We start from the raw sequence: 14272 nt of genomic DNA, 5'->3' as shown, positions 1-14272 counted from the left end.
AGGTATTTTACATCTCATCTCATTTAAACTTTGTAATACCCATTTCATATCATGCCCATTTTATTCCATATGAAGCAATTACAAATTAAAGTTAAATGATTTGCCTAAAGTCACATAGGTAATAACTGGCTACAACCACATTCAAATTAAGGGCTCTATGACCCTAAGTCCATATTTTCTATGAAGCCAGGCAAACCTTTAGAAGGAATGCAGTAATTTACCATTCAAGTATGACTAATGCCAGCTTCAAGAAGTGGCAAGACAGGAATTTTCCCCAATTCTTGACCATTACTAAGCTTTTACACAAGTAACTTATTAATATGTGTCATTAAAACTAAGTTTGTGAACAATTTTATTCATAAGCCCTTTAATGTTGGATTTTTTAGTGTAATTGATACCAGCTTTTTCATAAAATGTTTTTGAATAACAACAAAATGAAGATTCATTTGAAAACTACCCTATAAGTCAAATAAAGTAGTTCTTACTGAGTATACTAGAAATAACTGTAAACACATTTTACAACAGGAAAAAAGTGTAAGAGAGCCTCAGTTCCTTATCAAATAAAAATCCTTACCAACAAAATTAATATATAAGATTAATTAAATAATCTCTAAGAAGCTGGTTCTTAAACTGGAGAGTGCAGCAGAATCAATTAAGTGGAAGCAAGGTTTAAAAATGTTGACTACTGAGTCAGAGTTTCAATATTCAGTAAATATCAGGTACAGATATTTGCATTTTTAATAATCCTCATGATCTAATGCAGGTAATACATGAATCAAATCTGAGAAACACTGGTCTGAGGCAGTTTCTAGTTCCAAATTTATTTAGAAGTACATATCAATGATATAAATAATATGATGATCAACAAGGTGATTTAAATAAATATACATGATCATATTGAAATTTTTCATTGAATTTTTTAATAAAAATATATAAATAAGGCATTAAGTATAACTTGCATGCATTATATTTAAACTTACACTGTACAAAACAGTCCAACTAAGTTTCTACATTTAATAAAGCAATTTAAGTATCTTTAAGAACTTCCAATTTGAATGTATTTAAGGACCTCTAATAAATATAGAGCATAAAATGAAATACAGCCTTGTAGTTAAGAAAGTGAGCTCTGGATTCTGATTTTCTGGATTTAAATCTTCACTTCACTACATAATAAACAAATACACATCACACAATCAACATGAAGATCAAAGCAAATAATACATGCACAGGTCTTAAAACAGTGTTTAGTACATAGTACTTAGTAAGTGATCATTGTTATTATTTTTCTTATATAATATTTGTAAAGAGATTTTCAGTTTAAAACAGGACAAATCACCATATCATAAACTCATATAAATGAAATTGTGCAGTTGTTAAATATGTTAAAGGTTACAGATAGTATTTTACATATATGCAATATGAAGTGTGTGTGTGTGTGTGTGTGTGTGTGTGTATTTTTCAGGCAATGATCACTTTGCATAGTATTATGGAATCACAAAATGACTGCACACAAGCTGAGGTGAAGCTATAGAAAGTGATCTTAATAATCAATGAGGAAAATTCTGATGAATCAGTGATAAAAATGACTTGTTCCATGACCTTTAAAATTTTCTGTCAAAACATTAAAAATTCTTCTAGTCATTTAAAAATGTACAGGGAAATTAAAAACTAAGAAAAGTAATACTTATTTTGTGTACTGTAATTTAAAACATTGACAAGTGTTTTATTTCTTTGTAAAAAACTTATGAGTGGTTTAAACAGTGCTTGTCTTCTCCCCATTGTATAACTTTCAATATTAAGCTGAGCATCTTTTCTAGGTCTTAGAAAGTTGTAATACTCCTTCATAAGTTTGGGTCAGTTTCCAAAATCTTAGCTTTTGTATTTTTAATGTCATGATATATCTCTGATGGTTTCTTTCATGTGAGGTGTTTATATAGCACCACTTCCTCTGGGACAGCTTCAGCCTACTCATCACAAACACGTTTTCCATTTATGTTGATATCTTCACCTTCGACAAGTTCCTCTGGCTGCATATCCAGAGTCTCCTGAATGGCAGCAGTATCCACATTCTCACAGTCAGCTATTCCTTCTATAAACACATTTACGTCTGATTCAAATTTTACTTTCAGCATTTTTCATTTCATTTCTTTGCTGACATTCACTTCTTTGGTCAATTTTCTCTTTCAATTATGCATCTTTGTAAAATATCATCTGTGTTTATCATTGGGAGGCAAGGAGGTAACTTAACTATGGGCTTTGCTGTCTGTACAAACTGAATAACAGATCATAGAGCCACTGCCTGTTACAGCGGACTGATCACAAATAAACTTTGAAAGAAGTCATGTGATTTGGCCATGGATCATAAATAATGAGTTTCTGTCACTTATGTAGTGATTGTGGGCTAAAGAGCTAGGAGCAAAGTTTATACTTTATGTAATAACTCACAGTTTATGCATTGCGGTGATAGAAATTTGAACTGTACAGTTAGGGACTGGTTTTATTCAACTGACTGTGGTAACTGAAGTTCATGTATACTGGAACTATGCGATTGTATTTAGGAGAACAGTTCTTATCACTACCCACCTGCCACTCCTTGAACCCCTTATTTCAAAAAATGACTAGTAAAAAAATGTTTAACAGTTGGCCTGTGGTCTTTCCTCTCTATCTCAGTTATAACTGATAATTTGGTCTTTGGCTAAATCATGGAATGTATCCTGAATTAAGATATGTGAAAGTCTTGATGAGGTTGCTTAAACCAATGAACTTTTTTTGCTGTCATAATTGTTCATTAGTGTATGTTATTGATGATTAACCTTTAATTGATGAATAATCTGTAATTGAAAAGATATAGCTACCAAATAGGTGTCAAGTGGCTATGTGACTAGTAACATGGATGGATAGATGGATGGATAGATAGATAGATAGATAGATAGGTAGGTAGATCTCATAATAGATATAGCTGAACGGACACTAGATCTGATGGCTTCCCTGAGCTGAGGTGGCCCACACCCATTCCCCTCTTGTCTGTCAGGACTTCACAAAGCTACAGAGCGGAGAAGGTCAGAAGTCATGCCTAATCTTTGCAAGGACTCAGTTATGCTATTTTGCATGTTATGTTGACGATCTGAATACGGTGGAGGTGAAGCATATTGTGACTTGGGAGTTTGATATCAATCCACAGTCTTGACAACTGCTACTTACTGAGCAAAATGTCACTGGAAGGGTTTTGAAGATTTACCTTGCCTTTACTGTTACAATACTTGACATTCTATAAAAAGAACTACTTTTTTTTTTGCTTTTGAATTTGACTCTCAATTTATAATTTCTAAGCTATTTGATTGAGAAATTTTTTGTCCATTAAATTGAAGTAGGTTGATTGAAAATTTATGTACAAAGATATCACAAAAGGAGAAAAAAAAATCACAAAAATAACACTGATTCTTTTTTTTTTTTTTTCTTTTTTGCAGTACGTGGGCCTCTCACTGTTGTGGCCTCTCCCGTTGCGGAGCACAGGCTCAGCGGCCATGGCTCACGGGCCCAGCTGCTCCACAGCATGTGGGATCTTCCCAGACCAGGGCACGAACCCGTGTCCCCTGCATTGGCAGGCAGACTCTCAACCACTGCGCCACCAGGGAAGCCCCAACACTGATTCTTATGGTGATTCTTCAATTAGTTAAAAGATAGTTGTCAAAAGCATAATATTGTAAAGGAATGAGGTTACTTTTTTCATGAGGCTTAGGAAAAACGTGTGCCAAACTTCTTCAGCCATAAGTGAAATTAGAAAAATTTCCTTAGGCATTTCTAATCTTTCAAGCTAGTTACTGATAATAGTTCTTGTAATGAAGGATGAAATGATAGAAAGAAAATATATTGACAAAGTAATTATTCTGTTAGTTTACTTGACAGTAATAACCATGGCTCCTATATATAAAAGTGTGTTTTAGAAAAATTCTCAATGAAATATTAACAAATCAAACCTAACAATGTATAAAAAGAATTATATACCACAGTCAAATGGGATGTATCATAGGTATGAAAGGCTGGTTCAGCATTTGAAAGTCAATTAAGTAATTCATCACATCAGCAGGCTCAAAAAGACAAATGACATGATCACATTAATAGATGCAGAAAGAGCATTTGACAAAATCCAACACTTATCTGTGATAAAAAAAAAAAAAACTCCAGTCAACTAGAAATAGTGGGGAACTTTCTCAACTTGATAAAGAATCTCTACCAAAAAAGCTATAGCTAACATCATATTTCATGGTGAGACACTAGAAGCTTTCCTACTAAGACCAAGAACAAAGCAAGAATATCCCCTTTCACCACTTCTTTCAACATCGTACAGGAAGCCCTAGCTAATGCAATAAAACAAGGAAATATAAGGTATCAGACTGGGAAAGAAGAAATAAAACTGTCAAGAATCAACAAAAAAAATCTCCTGGAGCTAATAAGTTACTACAGAGAGGTTGCAGGATACAAGGTTAAAAAGTCAATCACCTTCCTATCTACCAGTAATGAACAAGTAGAATTTGAAATTAAAAACACAATACCATCGAACATTAGCACCAAAAAAAATGCAACGCCTGCATATAAACTTAACAGAATATATACAAGATCTATATGAGAAAAACTACAAGGCTCTGATACCAAAATCAAAGAACTATATAAATGGAGAGCTAGCTATTCCATGTTCATGGATAAAAGATACAATATTATCAAGATGTCAGCTCTTCCCAACTTGATTTATAGTTCAATGTAATCTTAATCAAAATCCCAGCAAGTTATTTTGTGAATGTTGACAAACTGATTCTAAAGTTTGTGTGGAGAGGCAAAAGGCCAAAAATAGCCAAAATGGTAATGAACAAAATTTGAGGACTGACACTAGCAAACTTCAAGACCTACTATAAAGCTGCAGTAATCAAGGCAATGTGATATTGGTAAAAGAATAAACAAATAGATCAAGGGAACAGAAAAGAGAGCCCAGAAATACACCGACATAAATATAATCAGTGGAGTTTTGACAAAGGAAAAAAGGCAATAAAATGGAGCAAAGACAGTCTTTTTTTTTTTTTTTTTTTTTTTTTTTTGTGGTACGCAGGCCTCTCACAGTTGTGGCCCCTCCCGTTGTGGAGCACAGGCTCCGGACGCGCAGGCTCAGCGGCCATGGCTCCCGAGCCCAGCTGCTCCACGGCACGTGGGATCTTCCCAGACCGGGGCATGAACCCGTGTCCCCTGCATCGGCAGGCAGACTCTCAACCACTGCGCCACCAGGGAAGCCCGCAAAGACAGTCTTTTAAACAAACGGTGCTAGAACAACTGGACATCTACATGCAAAAAATAATTTTATACACCAACTTTACACCCTTCACAAACAAAAAACCCAGTGTATATCAGAGCCTTAAATGTAAAATGTGAAACTATAAAACTCCTAGAAGATCACATAGGAAAAAATCTACATAACCTTGAGTATGGCAATGACATTTTAGCTATAACACCAAAGACACGCTTCATGAAATAAATCATTAATAAGCCGGAACTCATTTAAATTAAAAACTTCTGTGAAAGACAATGTCAAGAGAATGAGAAAACAATCTACAGACAGGAAAATATTCATGAAAGATATATCTGAAAAAGAACTGTTATCCAAAATAGACAAAGAACTCTTAAAAATCAACAAGAAAGCAAATAACCTGACTAAAAAATGGGCCAAAGATCTTAACAGACACCTCATCAAACAAGATGTGCAGATGGCAGAGAAACATTTGAAAAGATGCTCCACATCCTATGTCATCAGGGAAATGCAGATTAAAATAACAATGAAATGCCACTACACATGTATTAGCATGGCCAAAATGCAGAACACTGACAACATCAAATATTGCTCTACTTAGAGCAACAGGAACTGTCATTAATTGCTGGTGGGAATGCAAAATGGTGCGGCCCCTGCAGAAGACAGTTTGATGGTTCCTTTAAAAACTAAACATATTTTTACCATATGACCCAGAAACTGTGCTCCTTGGTATTTACCCAAAGGACCTGAAAACTTATGTCCACACAAAAACCTGCACAGCAGATTTATTCATAAGAGCCAAAACTTGGAAGCAACCAGGTGTAGCCATTAAAAGACATGGAAGAACTTTAAATGCATACTATTAAGTGAAAGAAGCCAATCTGAACAAACTACATGTGATTCCAATGATATGACATTTTGGAAAAGGTAAAACTATGGAAAGAAAAAGATCAGTGGTGGGCTGGGGGACACTGAAAATATTCTATAAGATATTATAATGATGAATACATATCATGATACATTTGTCCAAACTCACAGAATATATTATACCAAGAGCAAACCCGAATGGAAACTATGGACTTCGGATGATTATGATGTGTCATTATAGGTCCATCAGCTGTAACAAATGTACCATCTAGTGAAGGATGTTGGTAATGGGAGGGGCTATGAATGTATGGGGGGAGGGGGTACGTGGGAAACCTCTGTACCTTCTTCTCAATTTCTCTGTTAACTTAAAAACTGCTATAAAAAATAAAGTCTTTAATTTTTTAAAAGTATGTATTATTATTTGTATGTTCTGCTTTATTATGACATTCTCACAAAAACTCTGCAAGGTAGTTGCATTTATCCAAATCATATTTTTACATATGAGGAAAGTGATGCTCAGATATGTTAAGTTGCTTCCCCAGTATCCTAGAGGTAATAAGTGGTGTAGCCTGGAGTGGAATTTAAGTTTGACGCCAAATCTATGCTTCTTTCTCCTTTATCAGGAGTCAGCAAACTACAGCCTGTGAGCCAAATAAGCTCCCCAGCTGTTTTAGTCAGTAACGTTTTATTGGAACATAGCCACCCTAATTATCGTCTACGGCTGCTTTCACACTGTAAGAGCAAAGTTGAGCAGATGAAACATATATCACAGCCTAAAATATTCACTATCTACCCCTTTACAGAAAAAGCTTGCCAACACCTGAACTATATTACTGTGTCTTCACATGGTCACTCTTCATCCTGAATCCTGTATTTGTATTCAACTTTTAATTGACTTTAAAACATAACTGATAGTTTATAGAATGCACCTTGTTTTAAATACCAAAATAAACACTGAAGATGATTTTTAAAAAACACGTGTCACATAAACAAATTAAAACTTCATATAATAATCTCAGAACAAATAACAGAATTAATCTCTAAAAAGTAAAATAATTTTATTTGCCCAAACTCATAGTTGACAATGAAAACAAATACAACGCTTTCCAGATGATAATCCTGCTTATTACCTGGAAAACTGCAATGTATTAATTTAATATTCAGTATTTTCTGGGTTCCTTACAAACTAATGAAGTGGATATTATCATACTAAAAAAATCTTTAAAGTTAGTAAGTTATAAAGTAACTGAAATCAAAGAATAGTTGCAAGCATGCACTTGCACAACTTGGAAAACTGAGGACAAATATAAAGGTATTGATTATCTGCATGTCACTGATTCAGTATCCCAAATTCCATCTGAAAAGATATAATCGCACTTCACAAAAAAAACTTGAAGTTAACTCATCAATTTTTTCCCTCTTGTAACATCTTTTAATCCAATGAAAATATGTTTTGAAGTAAAGAGTAATTTAACTAGAGATTTGTGGTAAGATTAAGCCAACATAAAGAGTCTATGAACAGTGAGAAAAAAATATGAGAAGGATTCATAAAAATCATTCCAAGTATAACTTTTCTCCAGCCCATCGATGTTGGAGAGACGGTGTAGCTTTCTTTCACCCCACAGACACAGGCAGAGTATTCTAAATACGCGCATCCTCCACTTTATTGCTCATCCTTCGGCTACTGTTGCTACAACTGCCACCAGAGAATGTGGAAGAGCTCAGAGGAGAAAGAGGAGAGGCAGAATGGGCAGTGGGTAAGTGTATGCGTGTGTGTGCGCACGTGTCTATCCCTATGCATGAGTGTGTGCCTACTTCTTCCCCAAAGAGTTTGAGGTGATTTGTAAAATAACACCCAACCTAACACAGTTCAAGAGAGTCAGGGTCTGTAAGAATACTCCAAGGTGGGAATTTATAAACAAGTAGAAATAATAAGCATCAATCTCATCATTTATTGTGTGTACCGCTTGATACACAAATGAAATATACAAATGTCTCAGAGATATCAGCAGCCTTCAACAACTTTCCTGAGCTTAGTCCCCGGCTTACCAAGTGGTAGCAAGAAGTAACTCCACCAAAGACTTTTTTGTCCTTTCCTTTCTAGGGCCACAGAAGGTCTGTCTTTACATATCTCAAGGTCATATCAAAGTCTTATTTTTAAATTAGAATACACTGAAATTAGCATATATTATACATGATGATAAAAGAAATCAAAAGCCCATGGACGAGTCTGATTCTTAAAATAGTCTCGATTATTTTTTAATACTGAGTTTTAAAAACTGTCCTCGGAGCTATAGTTACTTATGCATAGAAACATTCATTTAAAAAAAGAAACCAAGTCCTAAGTATTATTGCAAAACTAAATGATCTGGAAAAACAAAATAGCCCCACTTTTTACTATAGCCCAAACACACACACATTTACCTACCTACACATACCTCTGATTCAGTCCATCATTTTGACAAGTGAAGACGCAAAACTGAATCAAGCGGGAAACACCAGCATTTAAAACATCAGTCAGGGCTTCCCTGGTGGCGCAGTGGTTGAGAATCTGCCTGCTAATGCAGGGGACACGGGTTCGAGCCCTGGTCTGGGAGGATCCCACATGCCGCGGAGCAACTGGGCCCGTGAGCCACAACTACTGAGCCTGCGCGTCTGGAGCCTGTGCTCCGCAACGAGAGGCCGCAGATAGTGAGAGGCCCGCGCACCGCGATGAAGAGTGGCCCCCGCTTGCCACAACTAGAGAAAGCCCTCGCACAGAAACGAAGACCCAACACAGCAAAAATAAATTAAATAAATAAAACATCAGTCATCCTAACGCATCAGTCATAAATAAATAACGAAGTGACACTTGGGTCTTACCTACCTACGTAGAGAACACCCTCTTTTGTCTTTTCCGCTGCTTCTGCTACACCCTGCTTGGTTTTTTCAGCAGCGGCCACGACTCCCTCCTTGGCCTTTGAAAGTCCTTTCATGAATACATCCATGGCTAATGAATTCCTTTACACCGCACTGGAGAACACAAAATACACTTTGAGAACTTCTGGGTAAAGCAAAACGAAATTAGAACCACCCAAGGTAAAAACCACTGAAAGATCAGTAGACTCCCCAAAAGTGTGGGATTCTTTTAAGTGTACCTCCATTTCCACCATCGGACAAAGCAGCCTTTTTTTTTTTTTTTTTTTTTTTAGCTTTTGCATTAAAAATTTAGCATCTCCCATCCATCTTGGCTGGTAAAAGTCCAGCCGCCTAAACATGGATTAGGATGAATCATCTCAGCTGTTCTTACAGCCCTTCCGAAGTGGAATTACATGAAAAGATGGACCCCTCTTTTAACTTCCCAGGGTCCAAACGGTAACAGCAGAACTTAGAAGTGCGTTTAGAAGACAGGTTACAGGAAAAGTAAAGGGAGCTGGGGGCACGGGGTCAGGGACACTCTTAAAATAAATCCCCGAAGGCGGCTAACAGGTCAAACGTGACGAGGGCAAGGGAGGGAACTACTCACTCTGGGTGTGGCTGAACCTCAGCGCCCCAGCACTCGCCCTGATCCAGCCCACCACGCACCCTGCCCTCGGCCATCTACCCTGCGCAAGCAGGCGCGCGTGCACACCCGCGGGCAGTCTCGGGATGCGCGCCAGCTCCCTGAGGGGGCGTTCTCCGCGCGCCGATCCCGCCAGCCACCCGGCGCCCGCACCTGTTAACCCCTTACCACCTGCTGGCTTGCCCGCTTTGCTCTTCCGTTTAATGATTTGCCAAGCATAGCTCGTTTACTTAACAAGGGAGAACGGGCTGCGGGATTTAAGGAAAGCGGAAAATAAAAGTTGAATACTCATACTCCACCGAGCATCCTCGCCTTTCCCAAAGAAACAGCTTACCCCTGAGAAGCCGGACCTCTCAGCCTTTGAGGACAAGACGCGGGGAGTACCGGAAGCAGAAGGAAAGCCAGGTGGATTTACTTTCCGCAAGCTCACCATTAGGTATAAGAACCCACCTCCGGGAGAGACTCGACTACGGCGGGTCCTCACTGCAGCACCAACCCCGCCTCCCGGGCGTTCGCAATGACTCTTCTCCCACCAGGTTTTCTCCATGATTTCCCAAGCTGCCTGTTTAGATCCACAGGTACTTACCTGATTCCCTCGACTCCTCAGAACTCGGATTCTTCCCCCACCCGCACTTTTAAAAAATGTAAAACAATTCCCAAATATTATTTAAGTGGGAGGAGAGAGGATGAAGAGCGCACAGGAAGGGTGGAGGTGGCACCAGAAGAGGGATGGTCCCCAGAGGAGGCGGCTGTCAGCATAACCTTGCGAGGAGAGGCTGGGGGCGTGGGACGCCAACCCGCGAACCCGGCGTCGAATTGCCACTCCCCGTCCCCCGCACGGGAGGATTCGAGAGAAGAAGACAGAAGGTCTCAAGGGAAGGCAGGGAAAAGAGCGCCAAGGACGCGCAAGGCGGGGCTCGGTCCCCGGGTCAGCTCGAAGGCCGGCACACACCTCACCCCGCGTGGCCGCGCGCGCTCGCTCGCCCCCTCTCCTTCTCCTCCTCCCGGTCCTTCCGTCCCCTCCTCTTCCTCGTCCTTTTCTCCTCCGCTCACCGCCCCCGCAGCTGATTTGTCAGCTCCTCTCCCCGCCCCTCTCCCGGCGCTCGCCGCTTTCCCCGCCGCGTGCTCTTCACTCCTTTTCTCGGCTGGGGATGGGGCGTGGAGGAAGGCTGGCCCTCCAGCTCCGGCAGCCCGCCAGGTCCTGGGAGACGGGAAGGTGGGGGTGTTCTGGGGCTCACTTCAAGTCACGGGGGCTCTTGCGGAGATTCGGAGCGGTTAGGCTTGGACTGATGTCTCTCCCTCTTTCCCACCCCCCCCTTCCCAGTCTCCGCCTTTCCCTCTGGTTCCTCACGGGGACCCCCACGTCAGAACCGGCCTGGGGAAGTGGAAGTCTGGGCGATCGACCACCAAAGATAGAGCCAGTCTCTCGGGGAGCTGCTGAAGGAGACAGGCAGCGTAGGAAGGGTGCTCCCATCGGCACTGCCAAGAGCATGTTTCCCTCGGATCGCTGAAATTTGATTAATGGTCGTAGGACACAACGTTAACGATGCTTTTGTTTAAAGAGCCTCCAGATGTACGTTTGCTCTTAACCTCTCATGAGCCCGAAATGGGCTCGCGGGTGGAGAGAAGACGAGTAAAGAAGAGTTACAGGTTGAAGAGGCAAGAGGAGGCTCGTCAAATCCTCTTCCCACCCCCACTCTCACCATTTTCTTTTCCACCAACCAGCGGCTGCCAGACGCTGATTTTCCCATCAGTGGAACGAGGAAGGAATAGTCTCCCCAGCCGTCGAAACCAAGCGGCTGTAAGGCTTTTCGTTCTCAGAGTGGAATTTACTTTCCAGATTCAAGGGCCTGGCTGGAAGAGACAAATCCAGCGTGACTGAGTCTCCTGACCCAGCAGATCCAATTTCTTCCGCCCCTTCTGCAAAGGGAGATTCTACACACCACTCACCTTTCCGACTTCTGATTCCCGTTGTCCTTGGTGCTGACACGCTACCGCATCCCACACACAGACACACAGGCAGACACTCGCACGGGTTTCAAGACAATTTTTGCATTGCTTAATTGGAAGGAGCTGGAGGGAAAACAGGTGTTCTGGATCACACCGGAATGGAGACCCAAGAGCCTCCCCGTAACAGATCTGCCTCTGCTTTCTTTGCCTGGAATGGGAGGATGCTTTTAGAACTGGAAGGGGAAAAGAAGTCTTTGCTGTATGTTTTTTTTTTTGTTTGTGTTGTGTTTATTTTTTGTAGGAAAAAAAAAAAAGCTTTCTCTGATCCTTGCACTCACATTCTGAAATGGGAGTAAAAAGGAATTTAAATCTACAAAACAGCCATTTGAAACCAAAAGAGACTGGGAGCAAGTATATTTGTTGCTTAAACAACTCCTTGCACTATCGGTGGGCGCATTTGAAAAGTAGCCTTTCCAAAACGCTTATATTTTGTTTCCTTGGGATCAGAGAAAGTAGGTTAAACTTGGGAGTTGGATTGCTTTCTGGCTTTGAGAGCTTGAACAAGTTATGTCCTCCTTCTTCTGTTCAGTTTTCTCTTGTGAAGGGAGATGAACCAAAATGATCCCTCTTTTTTCAACTTTTTATTATGGGAAATGTTCAAACATATACAAAAGTAGAGAGAATAAAGAACTCTCAGTGGAATATCACCCAACTTCCACTATTTTCCAATGCACAATTCATCTATATTCTCATCCACTCCCCATTTTTACCACTACTCCCTTCCCCCATTTTTCTTTACTAAATCCCCCAAATTGCATATATCTTTTCATCTGTAAGCAATTAAGCATGCATCCATAAAATATAAGAACTATTTTTAAATAAACACAATAATGTTTCGATGGCCTTTTATAAAATATAAGTAAAGTTTACATGCGGTGGTATGCTCATCTCTTTATAGTGTTCCTTTACATCAGTTTTGAAAAATATATGCATTAGTGTTATCCTCACCATTTTGAAGAAATAAAACATTTTCATCCCCCAGAAAGTTCCCTCACGCCCCTTTTAGTTGTACATATTGTAGAATTTCATAAAAATAAGGCCATACATTATGAACATTTTTTTTTGTATGTCTCTGGCTCCTTTCACTCAGCCGAATACAATACCTGTGAAGTTCATTCATGTTGTTGCATGAATCAAGTTTCGTTTTATTGCTTCCGAATGTTTCTTTTTATTACTGCCAATAATAAATGTTTTCCATTGTGACCCATCACAACTAGTTATTTAATATAAATATTTGATGAATATTTAATATTCAATTATATGACATATTTATAGGTTAACAGGGGCCTCCTTGAGAAGTCAAAGGGGTGAGTAAAGTGACGGATATTTTAGGCCCCGTGCAGACCAATGAGAGATTTTCAAGCGGTTGTTAACATTTTTGTGCTTCTTGTAGGTATGATTCCACACCTTTATATGGTACATTATGCTTGGCAAAGGACTAATGTATGATCATTTAATCATAACAAGTGGGTAAGTTAAGTTTTATTATGTATCTTTTGTAGACAGAGAATCTGAAGCTCAAAGAATTTTGGTAAAAGGCAGAAATTGCATAGCTCTTAAGTGGCAAAGCTGAGATAGTCCAGCAGGAACTGTTCCAAAAGGCACAATTTTCTCCTGAACTGGCAGTAATCTCTGGAACCTTGCAGATTGGGCACGGCATAGGGTGGGAGGTAAAAAGTGGGACCCAGTTCTGTTAGAAATAGCATTTGAATTTGGAGGTGACAATGGAAATCAAGGAGAACTTATGTTCTAAAACATTGCATTCATATTTGAAATGTTGCCATTTCTATATTGGTAATTATAGGGGAAGATGATTCCATCACCCACAAAAAAGAAAAAATTATAAAATAATTTTTGGTCATTTAAAATTTTAAGTCTATATTTTACTCCTTTTTTTCTTACCTTTCAAAACTCTTCACATTAGCATTATTATTTTTTAACATCTTTCTTAGAGTATAATTGCTTTACAATGGTGTGTTAGTTTCTGCTTTAAAACAAAGTGAATCAGTTATACATTTACATATGTCCCCGTATCTCTTCCCTCTTGCGTACTCCTCTTTTCATCCCTTAAAGTGCCTTGAACAAGTAAGCATTCAATAAACTTTTAATTACTAGTGATATTAATAGTGACATTTCTTATATTCTACCTGTATTCTCTTAGCCCAGCATTCCTAAGGAGGCAGAACTACTCAAGGACAAAGAAGGGAACCGAAAGTTAATAGATTTTTTTTTCCTTTTCATCATTAGGTGACAACATAGCCTTGAGAAAATTTGTAACTGTTTGAATATAACTTTAAAATTTAAACTACAGAAAAAACAAATTAACTCATTGAATGGCCTGTACCTCATAAGGAATATGGAAGGATAACCTCTTGGGGGGCATTACTGATGTGCGTATTTTGTTAATGACTACACTCATGTTTGTTTTTCTCTTTGACAAATGAAATCTAAATATTCTGCTACTTCTTAATAGGATAGTTTTATCTGAGTTTCATAGAGTAATTTAACTAAAGATCAACAGTCTATGAAATGCATGATTAACCTAGGCTCTCTTTATCTTC

The 14272-nt window shown here is 39.0% G+C and overlaps 1 protein-coding gene across 1 annotated transcript in view; it reads right to left on the bottom strand.

The window, feature by feature from the left end:
- Window positions 1-10695, bottom strand: part of SNCA (synuclein alpha) — a 128292-nt gene extending 117597 nt beyond the window's left edge. Inside the window, exons 1-2 of the mRNA XM_082838009.1 lie at window positions 10654-10695; window positions 9027-9172 (exon numbers count right to left, since the gene is read on the bottom strand). Coding sequence (XP_082694135.1) covers window positions 9027-9147 — 121 coding nt within the window. The 5' untranslated portion in view covers window positions 9148-9172; window positions 10654-10695. The remainder of the gene's footprint in view (window positions 1-9026; window positions 9173-10653) is intronic.
- Between the last annotated feature and the right edge of the window lie 3577 nt (window positions 10696-14272).

This window comes from Leucopleurus acutus (genome assembly GCF_964270905.1).
Source record: "Leucopleurus acutus genome assembly, chromosome: 4".
NCBI classification, from domain to species: Eukaryota; Metazoa; Chordata; class Mammalia; order Artiodactyla; family Delphinidae; genus Leucopleurus; species Leucopleurus acutus.
Note: the sequence above shows the minus strand (reverse complement) of the source record. Positions and strands in the feature narration are given on the sequence as shown.